Raw genomic sequence first — 11,391 nt, 5'->3', positions numbered from 1 at the left:
CTAAAAATGGAACTCCCATTTGACCCAGTGATCCCACTTCTAGGAATATATCCCAAGAAACTAGAAACACCAATCAGAAAGGATATATGCACCCCTATGTTCATAGCAGCACAATTTACAATAGCTAAGATTTGGAAACAGCCTAAGTGCCCATCAGCAGATGAGTGGATTAAAAAACTGTGGTACCTCTACACAATGGAATACTATGCTGCTGTAAAAAGGAAGGAACTCCTACCATTTGCAACAGCATGGATGGACCTGGAGAGCATTATGCTAAGTGAAATAAGCCAGTGGGAGAAAGATAAATATCACATGATCTCACTCATTTGTGGAATATAATGAACAACATAAACTGATGAACAAAAACAGATCCAGAGACAGAAAAGCATCTTTCAGACCATCAAACCTCAGAGGAAAGGCAGGGAAGGGTGGGGTAAGGGGGAGAGATCAACCAAAGGATCTGTATGCATGCATATAAGCATGACCAATGGACACAGACAGCACGGGGGTGAGGGCATGATCGGGGTGAGGGGAGGTAATGGGGGGATAAGGACACATATGTAATACCTTAATCAATAAAGAAAATAAAAATTTTAAAAAGAAAAAAAAAGAAAGCGAGGCCTAGGTCCTGGTGCTGTGGGCCCTCACCATCTGGCGAAAAGCCTTAGAGTCCTTGGTCCGGGAGAAGGCTCGGTCGGGCACCCAGCGTGGCATCGGCCCTTCCATGGAGTTGGCCCGTGTCCGCTGCAGCTTGGCCAGCATGGCCTTCTCCTCTTTCTATATGGGCAGCATGGGCACAGGCTTAGGAAAGGTGCCCAGAGAAGGCCTCTGCCTGCACCTTCCATTTGTCCTTCTCCCCGCCTGACCCTCCCCTGACCCACCCTGGCCTGACCCGTTTCTGGCTGGTGCCCAGGATGAGGAAGGTCTCAATGTGCTGCTCCTTGAGGTATGCGTTGCGCTCACCACCATGGCCTGGCTCCACCTCATAGTCCCCGTTCAGGTACTGCAGCGTGGCCCGAGTGATGTGGATGCGGCTGCGTGGGTACGGGAGGGTGAGACCTGGGCGCTCTCTCCCGCCTGCTCCCATCCTCACCACCTGGACCCCACACTCACCCGGCCTGGCCCCCCGCCTCCATGTGGTTGGCCAGAGTCACGTCATTGGACCACACATCGAACTGCCATTTCCGCAGGCCCAGGACACCGCAGTGCACGCGCCCGCTGTGGATGCCCACGCGCATGTTCACGTTCACACCCGTCACCTCACGCACCAGCCTGGGAGGAGGTGGCTCTGGCTTAGCTCCTGGCATTGTCTTCCCTACTCCCAGCCCAGAGCCCGGGCCTTCCGCTCCCCTCAGAGCCGGGCGGGCACGGACAGGCCTGATGCAGGCACAGGAGCACAGCCTTGGCTGGTTGTGGGCAGAGAACTGCATGGGGCTCAAGGACAAATGTTTGAGAACTGGGTTCGCCAGCAGGGGTCCAGCAGCATCTGTGGACCTGAGCTCGGAGAGGAGGAATCACTGTTCTCCCCAGGGGCCTGTTCAGCTGGCATTCTCTCTAGCCCTTGACCCCTCCCCCTGGGTCCCGCTACCCCACCCTCACTGGCTGGAGTCTCAGGTACACAGGGGCCTTTACAGGGGCTGAAGAAAGATCCATTTCCTCCCCAGTGATGGATCTCAAAGACAGAGAAACTGGCCGAAACTAAGGAAAAGCCCTGAGAGAATATCGAAGGGTAGGAGCCATCTGGGGCACCTTCAGTTCCAGGAAGCCTGGGAGGGGTGCTGCTTACGAGATGGCCTCGATCATGTCCACCCCCATCTCCACGCAGCAGTGGGCATGGTCTGTCCGGGCCTCTGGCAATCCCGACACACAGTAGTAACAGTCCCCTAAGATCTTGATCCTCAGGCAGTTATTTTCCTAAAGAGGGAGGAGTTGGGGGAGAGTCACCTTACTCTCTTGCCCACCCTGCCTCAGGCCCAACGCCCTCACTGCAGTCTCTATCTGCCCCCACTCCCTCAGGCTGCTGCCAGCCGGGCTGTGCTCCCACCACAGTCCACCCTGCCCCCAAGCCCCAGCACCCTCACCGCAGCCAGCTTGTCAAACCGGGCAAAGAGCTCATTCAGGGTCATGACCAGCTCCTGTGCGGTGCACTGGGATGCCAGGCTGGTGAAACCTTCGATGTCCGCAAACAGGATGCTGTGGACGATGGGGGAAGATAGAAGGTGCCACATGACCCTCAAAGACTCCCAGATCCCCCACTTTTCCTGCATCCTTCCACCCCACCCTACCTGACGTTGTCATGCTTCTGGATGTAGATCTTATGGAACATCATGTCTTCTTTCTTTGTGTTAATGTCTTCTTTCATCTCCATGGCAACATGCTGGGGCAACACTGATAGCAGTAACCGCTCCTAGACCAGTAGTTTTGACAGGGCACCACTATTTTCTGGGCCTCGCTTTTTAAATCCCTCCTGGTTCCACCACATTCCCAGAGCCCTCCAGACTTCTCTGTAGACCCGAGCTTCTCCTCTGGATGGTAGCCTGACCCTCCTCCATTACAGCCCTCAGCAGATGGACGCCCCAGCCCTCTCTGACCACCCCACATTCAACCACACCTCAGACGTGCTCCTGTGCTCCCGTCTGCTCCCTTCCACCCTCAGGACAGAAACCCCAGGGTCATAGGGCCTCTGTGACACACAATCAGAGAACCATTCACTTATTCCACAGAGTTGTATGGGGCAGCAGGTCCAACCTGCAAGTTATGCGGGAGGAGGTGGGGGAAGGCACCTCAGGGAGAGCAGTCCCACCTGCTGCCGGTTCTCATGCTGCAGGTGCAACCGGGCTTGGATGTAGCCACGAGTCTCCTGAAAGGCCTGTCGCTGAGACACCTCAGCCGGGTAGTGTGTGCAGATGCCAATGACGTTGGTGCAGAGGAACAGCAGCATGTTGGCACCGAGCTGCAGGAGGGTACATGAGCTTGGTGACCACCCTGCCCATGCACAGGTGTGACTACATTCTGTAGATGAACTCCTCTGGAGAGGAAGGCAGGGATCCTGTGCCATCTGTCCCTAAACTGTCCCCACCCCTGGGAAACATCTGCCCTACTACCCCCGCACACCGCCCCCCCCGGAGTCCAGCTCCCTTCCTGGATCACTGCATGACTAGAAATGAGATCTTTACACGGCTCCTGGGAGTAGAAGCACAAACTTGGGCAGGTAGGTCATGGGACTGAGCCCAGCACACTATGATTTCCTACCCCACAAACGTCCTAAACGAAAGACAAATGCTGCTGCTTCTGCACCTGTTTCTGCCCAGGAGACTGAGCCCTACATCCTTCAGTGAGTGCCCAGGACCATCATCTCACCTCTCTGGGCCTGTGTGTGCTCATATAGAACCTGGAGAGGGAGAATAGGAAGATCTCTAAGGTCCCTCCTGGCCCTGACATAATAATAATTACTGTTATTGTTACAGGAGCTAATTTGTTTGCTAACTACAATGTGCCTAGATTCTATATATGTGTCTTCTATACATTAACATATGTATTTCTTACAACTCTGTAAAGTAACACTATCTCATTTTAAAGGCGAGGGACTGAGACCCAGAGAAGCTAAGTAACTTGCCTAAGATCACACAGCTGGTAGTGACTGGTGTGGGACTAGAGTCCAGGGCAGCCGGACTCCAAAGCTTCTGTCCTAACCCTACTGTATAGTACATCCCAGGTGTCCGAGGTTCCTACTCACTCCATGTACCCAAGCTCTTGAGGCCCAGCCTCAGAGTCCAGGCTTGGGAGTCATCGATTCTACAGACACAAAAAACCCTTCCCAACTGGGATGGGGCACCACCACGCCCAGACACCCCCAACACTTGGCCCCACAACCTAGGACCCTGATCTCAGGATGCTCAGCCCTCAGTCAGCATGAGTAGCACTGACTGGAGAGCAAGTTTGAAGGAAGCTGGTCTCAGTGCTTCTGGAAATTCAGGGGTTAACCTGGCCTTCGTGGCTCCACCCCAGAGTTGGCTGGGACAGGGCTCTGCTTTTGAGAGAAGGGAGGGAAAGAGCACCAACTGGAAGCCAGGAGTTCTGGGCTCTGCCCACAACCAGACCTAGTCTTGCAAACTGGGCAGGTCACTTAATCTCTGGGACCGCAGTTTCACTTTTCTTGGGTCAGAAGGAGGAGGGTCTGGCTAGCCCGCGAGCCATTTCCAGCTCTGACCCTCTACCACTGGCCTCCTGGTCTCCCTTCCCAGTCCAGATGACAAGGCCCCCCTCCCAGCAGCAGGGGTGAAGAGGGGGGCACACTATCTCCCTCAGGGGTTTCTAAGAATAGCCCCCAGTGGGGGAGAAGTAAAGGGGGGGCACAAACCAAGCAACTTCCCTTCCTGGCCCCAGGAGCCCAAGAGGAAAATGTGAGTCATGATAGAGGGAAGGGGAAGGGGGACGAGAGACTGAAATAGATCTGTACACAGACCCCTATCAAACTGTGAGAAAAAAATGGATGCCAGGGCACTGCAGGAGACTCCAAGTGGGGCGGAGTTAACTGGGTGAAACTCTCAGTGTGTCTGAGTGAGTGGGTCAGAGACTAAAGGCTTCTTCCTGTGAGTGTGAGCGAGGCTGGATCTGGGAAAGCGTTTCCCAAGGAGCCTAGAAAGGAGGCCACATCCCCACCCTATCCAGAACCCATATGCCAACTGGGTGCGGGGAATGGCCCTCAGCTCAGAGAGGAGGTATGGAAACCCTAGTCCTGGGACTGGCACAGGGGCAGGGGCGACTTTCTCCACTCCTCCGAAGAGTGTGCTCGCTGGGCCCCACTGGGTGAGGTTGCAGCCAGGTGCCCCAGGGGAGGCGGGAGGCTGGCATAGTCCTGGCCTCCATGGGACTGTGCCTCCCCAGTCAGGCTCTGGGCCTGGCTCTGGGCACCATGCCAGCTGAGAGCAGAGAAGAGACACCCACCACCCAGAAATGGGTGGGAGGGGAAGGGAGGCACCACCTCCAAGCTCCTCCTCCCCCAGAAGGCAGTCCAAGTCCAAAGCCCGGTTTGATAGCTATCCTGGAGGGAAGTAGGGGGCTAGCAGGGGCACAAGGACCCTGGCCCTTTAAGAGGCCTGACAGTGCCCTGCAGGCACAGGCTCCACAAACAAAAGGGCTATAAAGTTACTTTTAAAAAGGTACATTCTGTTCTGGGAGCACAGGCTAGGCTGGGAAGGGCATCAGGCCAGAGCACCCAGCTTCTCACCCTGGGAGCCCCAGGCAACTTCCTCTTTGTGGGTGGGGCTAGGGTGGGCTACAGGCCACAAGCCCCGGGCCAGGCGGGGGCTGGCTCCCTCCAACCTTGAGCACAGAGGACAGCAGCCTCTAAATCAGGGTGCCAATGGCAGGATCATGAGGTGTGCTGGCTGGGGGCGTGGGGGGGGGGGCGGGCTGTGCCCATAGCAGCCCCTGAAGGATCACCTGGCCAGACAGCCTGGTCTACTCCCTGGTCAAGCAGACGGCATGAGATGGCCGACTCCACAAGTTCACGTCTCTCTAACAGGGACTTCGTGGATGCCCCTTCACTGGGAACCAGCACCTGCAGCGTCCCCACACCTCCATGCCCCACATGAGAAGGCTGAGCTGCCCTGCCATGCTGTTAGATTCACTCTGGGAGAGAGAGGGTGCGGCCCTAACAGCAACATCATGAGGCAGACACTATTTTCATCCCTGTTTTATAGACTGGGAAACCAAGGCTGGGAGAGGCAAGGCTAGTCGTCTAGGATCTTACAGAGAACAGAGCCCATTGGATGACCAGGTCCTCCTGCAGCCAAGCCTTCATTTCTCACTCAACACCATGTCAAGCCCACCTCATCCTCCACTCAGCTCAGAGGCAGCAGCCAGCACAGAAGTACCGCTGGTACAGGCGCTCCAGCTTGGCTGAGCGGAACTGCTTGGACTGGAAAACCTGAAGGCAGGGCTGCCAGACCCTTGGTGCCCAGTGGGAAAGGAGAGGGCGGGATGAGCTCAGACCCTAACACCTCTCTTCTGCAGTCCAACCCCATTCAAACCACTCCCAGCCCAGGAGATACAGACCCACTCTTCACCTTGCCTGTCGTCTCAGAGACAGCCTTGGTCCGGGAGTCAGGCAACTCCTTCCTCGCTAACTCCATCTAAAACCTGCCCAATTCCTCCAGATCCCCACCGAGAGCTACATTTCAGAGATGGCACCAGGGCCTGAGTCTCAGGTGTCAACTTGGAGCCAGACATGTCAATGCCCGGATGGTCGCCTACATTGACCTCTGGGCCTGAAACACCTCCACCTCCAGCCTTACCTTATGTCACTATAGGCTACACCACACTATTTCAAGGGCCTCAAGCCCCAGAGCTGTAGACTGTGGCCCACAGTGAGAGTACAGGCTTGGGTATGGGAGACCTCCCTCCTCTCAAGAGTGCCCTCTGCCCCAGATCCCCAAGGGAGGCCAACCCCTGAAACTTGACCTCCCATCACTTGCCCCTCTTCCCAGATAGAGCCAGACATCCCTGCACCCCATAGCCACCCATGACTCACCCACCCCAATTACCAGACCCCTTCTCGTTCCTAGCCTGGTGCCCCCATACCTGTCTTCCTGACCACCCACCTGCTTCCAGAGGAAGGCATCACCACGGTTGAGTTGCCAGGCCAAGATCAAATGCAAGATGGAGAGGCCCAGGCCACTGAAGACAGCTGCCCGCATGCGGATGGGTAGGAGCGTGTAGGTGATGTAGACAAAGAACACGGGGCACCAGAGGCCTGCGGACGGGCTGTGGGGGTTGGCTGCCAAGGCGCCCCCAACCTGCACAGCCGCCAGGATGCCCAGCACCACGTAGCTCACTACCCACATGGAGTCCTGGCGGAAGCTGTGTTGGTTGCACACCACCATGAGCACCACAAAGAGGACGGCGGCACAGGCCAGCAGGGCCACGTAGGCAGGCTGAGGGCGGGCGGGCGCAGCGTGAAAGGCCAGCAGCACAGCGGTGAGCAGCACGAGCACCGCCATCAGCAGCGTGAGGCTGCTCTGGTTCATCTGGAAGAAGTACCGCTGGTACAGGCGCTCCAGCTTGGCTGAGCGGAACTGCTTGGACTGGAACACCTGCACCAGCCGGCGCCAGCAGGACCGCCTGCTCCTGGGTGCTACATCGGGTGCCACCTCAGCCACCCCAACCGCCACTGTCGTCTCAGGGTCCTCAAAGCCCAGGGCCACGGCCCGCAGCCCCAACTCAGTGCCCTTGCTAGGGCCACCCCTCCGGATGAAGGCCTCCTCCTGCCAGGGGCACTGAGGTGGGGCTGCAGGGGTGGGGCTGGGTGGCTGTGCATCCCGGAGGCAGCTCATGTAGCGGGGTGCGCAGAGGCCACTGGTCCGAGTCCTGTGACGAGGGCGCTTCTGCCCATTGCGTTCACCCCAGGCTGTTTTCCGTTCATCCACTTTGGGGACCAGAAGGCCACTAAACCATGACATGCTGCAGGGAGGAAAAGAATGAGACAGTATTAATACCACCATCACAGCCTGCCACCACTAGTAGCTATTATAGCACTTCCCACTGCCAAGTTCAGTGCTTCAGGCACATCATCCTCACAAAATGACTCTGAGGAAGACCATGGTATCCCCACTCAACAGGTGAGGGAACAAACGGAGACAGAGGCAGGTGAGGTAACGTGCCACATAAGTGTGAGAACTAAGATTCTAACCCAAATCCATCTGATTCCCAAGCAGTACATTTCAACATTCACCTCTTCCCTAAAAGGCACAAATTTCCTGGTGATTAGAAACTCCAATGCCTGTGTCAATGAGCAAAGCTGCCCTGATTCAGGCGGGTGCACGCCCTGAGCACGGGGACAAGCACCAGCCCACACCAGTACGTGGTGGCCCCTGGCGTCCCAGCGGAGCCTGTTCTGATTTTTTCAACAGAAGCTGAAAACAAATATGTAGATTTCAATGAGAAATCTCCTGATTTTTCAACGCTGGCAAGTCAGTCGCATTTTTCAGTGCTGCAAGCCAAATAAATCAAGTCCACAGAATGGATTCGGCCTGGGAGCTGCCAGTCGGTGACCTCTGTACAAAAGGGAACCTTTCCACATCCTTCCCCATCGCACTCAGACACACACTCACACACTAGGCACACTTCGCCAAGCTGAATCCAGCTTCTCCCTCAGGTCACGGTTTACATGGAACTTCCTCAGGAAAGATGTCCCAGCTAAGTTTGGTTCCCTGTTTACCCTCCGTACATTTCCTCCATGGTACTTACCACAGTTATAATTAAATCATCCTTTGTTTAACGTGTGTCCCTCTGACTATACATAGATTATATCTATTTTGCTCAGTGTTTTATCCCCAGCACCAAGTACGAAACTTGGCTCACAGTAGGGACTCAATAAATGTATGTTGGAAAGACAGAAAGCTCAAAGGCTTTGGTAGAGAGCAGCTGACGTGAAATAATAATGATAATATTATGACTCGTCATCTCTCTCACAGCACTCCAGTCCTCTTTGCCGGTCCCCGATACACGATGCACAGGCCAGCCTGGGACCTTGCTGCTTGCTGTTCCCTCTGCCTGGAACAAGAGCTCCTCAGGTCACAGCTCCAGTGTTCCCTTATCATGAGTTTCCTCTGACCACTCTATTAAAATAGCAACCCCCTTTCCTGGAGCCCCTATCTCTCTTCCTAGCTTTATGCTTTCTTTTTCTCCGCAGCTCTTATCAGCAACTGCCATTCCAAATGCTTTTCTTATTTGTCTGCAACCTCCCTAGGGTCCAAATAGATGTTCATTGAGTAGATGAATGGGTGGGTGGATGAGTAATACTCCCATGCACGTTCTCTGTGCTTTAAACTTTCCAGGGTCCTTTTACAGGCTTAATTCCATCTGATCTTCACCAGAACCCTATGAAGCTGGCCCTGTGGCCACCTGGGCACAGGACAGATTTGACAGAAAAAAACTAAGTTCCACTGCAGCTGTATATGGCTGGCCCAAGTTACAGAGATCACGAGTAACCAAATCAGCCCCGGAGCTCAGGTCTCCTGGCGTGAAGTGTCTTAACCTGGGTGGGAGGACCCCATGACAACCCCCTCAATGTGTCTCCTGGCTGAGCCCAGCTCCAGAGGTGAGGATGAAAGCACTGTCATACAGGATGCCTGTGCCCCCACCAGTGTACACTCCTCCATGCCCACAGGGCACCCTGAGGGGCTCCTTGTACTTAAACCTGCCACCAGCAGCATGACATTTGTGCTCACTAGGGGACAAGGGGAGCGTACCCAGGGCTGGCCCTAGGTGGCCACAGGACCAACCCCTCCAGCCAGACAAGCTGTACTCCAATCAGACACCCAGGGGCCCACAAAGCAGAATGCAAACTGGGATCTCTCTGCACAGAGGAAACCCCCACCGCTGGTTCACCCTCAGCCAAGTGTTCTTGCATCCCTTCTCCTCTATCTCACAGAGCAGCGCACCCTTCAGACTCGTTAACATCACCAACAGCACCATATGGAGGGGCAGGCAGAAACCCAAGACTTTGGATCGGGATGTTACTTGCAAAAGGTCACCAAAGCCTGGCTCCTCAAAATACTTCATTAGAAGCGTGACCTTCGGAGACAGACCAGGTTTCAAACCTTATTGTGATTATTTGCTATCTTCACCGCCTTTGACAAGTTGCTTAATCTCCCTGGGTCAGTTTCTTCATCTGTGCAATGGGAATAGTACAAGTTGTGAGGAAAGACTCTAACAGTACCTGTCATGTCGCACACACTCAATAAATAGTTCTTCTCCCACCCTACGCCACTTTGAACCCAAAACTCCCAGTGTTCAAGAGATGGAATGACAGAGAAGTCATGAGCAAGAACACCCATCTCCCCAGCCAGTCAGACGCCTGGTTCTATCAGTCCCTGTGTCCCCAGCTGTCAGGCCCCAGAGCTGCTGGAGACAGAGCCCAGAGTGAGCAGGTTTCCCACACCACCCCACGATATTCTCTGCCTTAGTCTCCTCCCTGTTCCCCAGTCCCTTGACCTGTTACTCTCCCCACCAGCACCACTGGCCCAGAACTCTGTTCCCAAAGGACCTGCTTCTGGCCATGTTCCCAGCCCCCTGGAAGCACATCCTAACATCTGGCTCATACCCCCAGAGGAAAGGGCAGACACTGTCCAGGGGAACACATGACCCTCCCAAGAACACTCTGACTCCCACTGGGGGATAGCTTCAGAGCTCTGTAATTGTCCAGCAACTGCAACCATCCCGCCCCGGGCTCCACTCCAGGCACTGCCCATCTTGGAGAACTCACCCCATGTCAGGCTAGCATGGCAGGGAACAGGGGAGGGCACTGTTCAAAGCCACAAAACTTCCCTATATGGTCCCTCAATCCACCCTGTCCAGGAACCCATCACTATGAGCCGCAGACCACCTCCCTGTTCCCCAGAGACAGGCTCCTGAGCTTGTGCCAACAATGTCCTCCTCCCCTGGCTCCCTGGCTCTTCACGCTACAGATCTGCTGCTCCAGGCACCACGGGCTCCCACATGTCCATTCAGCCTGGCAGGCAGAGGCCTGGTGCCTCCCATACCTCAAGTCCCTCCCAAACCTTGATCCGCCAACCTGAGACTCAACGTCTGAAGTGGGCCAAGGCCCAGCCCCAAGGATGGCTCTGTTCACCGCTCTGCCCAAACCTTCTTCCTGGCTACTTCCTGTCCACCCTCTCTCCAGGGCCCTCTGCCCCTGCCCTCCTTGGCAAAAGGAGGCTCCAAGGGACTTAACATGACTTCAGAAAAGTTCATGGCAGAAGGCACTGCCCAGGCAGGGCCCTCCAGTGCCAGCACCACCCACCATGCTGGGACATGGGCCTCAATGCCAGGCCTTTCCAGATGTAGAGGAGCCTCCCCTGTAGGCGGTCCAACAGTACCTTCTCCTTGCTTCCCCAGCCCTTGGTCTCCCTAAAGACCGCAGGAGGCTCCCACCTCCACCCCCGAGCACAGCAGCCCTCCAGGCTGCCCCTCCTCGCAGGGTCCTCTGGTGTGGGGCGAGTCCCGCCGCCTGATCCACTTCTAGCTTTGCACTCAGGCCCCGAGCCGGCTCTTCTGTCGGCTCCCGGGCCCTCGGTGCAGCGGCCCTGACGCCACCCCTCCCCGGCATGCCAAGGTCTGGGGGGCGAAGAGGGAGACTCGCAGACCGAGGCATCCCTCCCTCCGCCCAGGCTGCCTTTCCTTCCCCGAAACAGTCACACTCTATTTAACCCAAACTCGGAGGCTCGCCCCCTGCCACAGCACCCGGAACGGCGCCTCCCCCGAGCACGCCTTTCCCGGGTCGGGAACTGGCTCCGGGTGGAGGAAGGGACGCGTGCGGCAGGGAGTGGGGGCCGCGAACCTGGGGCCCCCCATCTCCTCCCCGACTGCCCTCCCCCGCCCCGGCGG

General features: G+C 56.1%; 1 protein-coding gene across 9 annotated transcripts in view; it reads right to left on the bottom strand.

The window, feature by feature from the left end:
- Positions 1 to 11,391, bottom strand: part of ADCY6 (adenylate cyclase 6) — a 52,181-nt gene that overhangs the window by 39,717 nt on the left and 1,073 nt on the right. Inside the window, exons 1-9 of one of the 9 annotated variants that reach the window (XM_014548599.1) lie at positions 10,939 to 10,953; positions 6,606 to 7,464; positions 2,804 to 2,953; positions 2,286 to 2,407; positions 2,082 to 2,193; positions 1,787 to 1,914; positions 1,114 to 1,272; positions 893 to 1,034; positions 649 to 777 (exon numbers count right to left, since the gene is read on the bottom strand). In XM_014548599.1, the coding sequence (XP_014404085.1) occupies positions 649 to 777; positions 893 to 1,034; positions 1,114 to 1,272; positions 1,787 to 1,914; positions 2,082 to 2,193; positions 2,286 to 2,407; positions 2,804 to 2,953; positions 6,606 to 7,463 (1,800 nt within the window). In that variant the 5' untranslated portion in view covers position 7,464; positions 10,939 to 10,953. Of the gene's footprint in view, positions 1 to 648; positions 778 to 892; positions 1,035 to 1,113; positions 1,273 to 1,786; positions 1,915 to 2,081; positions 2,194 to 2,285; positions 2,408 to 2,803; positions 2,954 to 5,445; positions 5,469 to 6,605; positions 7,603 to 7,735; positions 7,754 to 8,250; positions 8,501 to 9,605; positions 9,622 to 10,938; positions 10,954 to 11,391 lie in introns of those variants that run through there. The other 8 variants (XM_014548600.1, XM_014548598.1, XM_005877362.2 and 5 more) reach the window with 8 other exon arrangements.

The sequence above is a fragment of the Myotis brandtii genome, unplaced genomic scaffold (genome assembly GCF_000412655.1).
Source record: "Myotis brandtii unplaced genomic scaffold, ASM41265v1 scaffold517, whole genome shotgun sequence".
NCBI lineage: Eukaryota > Metazoa > Chordata > Mammalia > Chiroptera > Vespertilionidae > Myotis > Myotis brandtii.
Note: the sequence above shows the minus strand (reverse complement) of the source record. Positions and strands in the feature narration are given on the sequence as shown.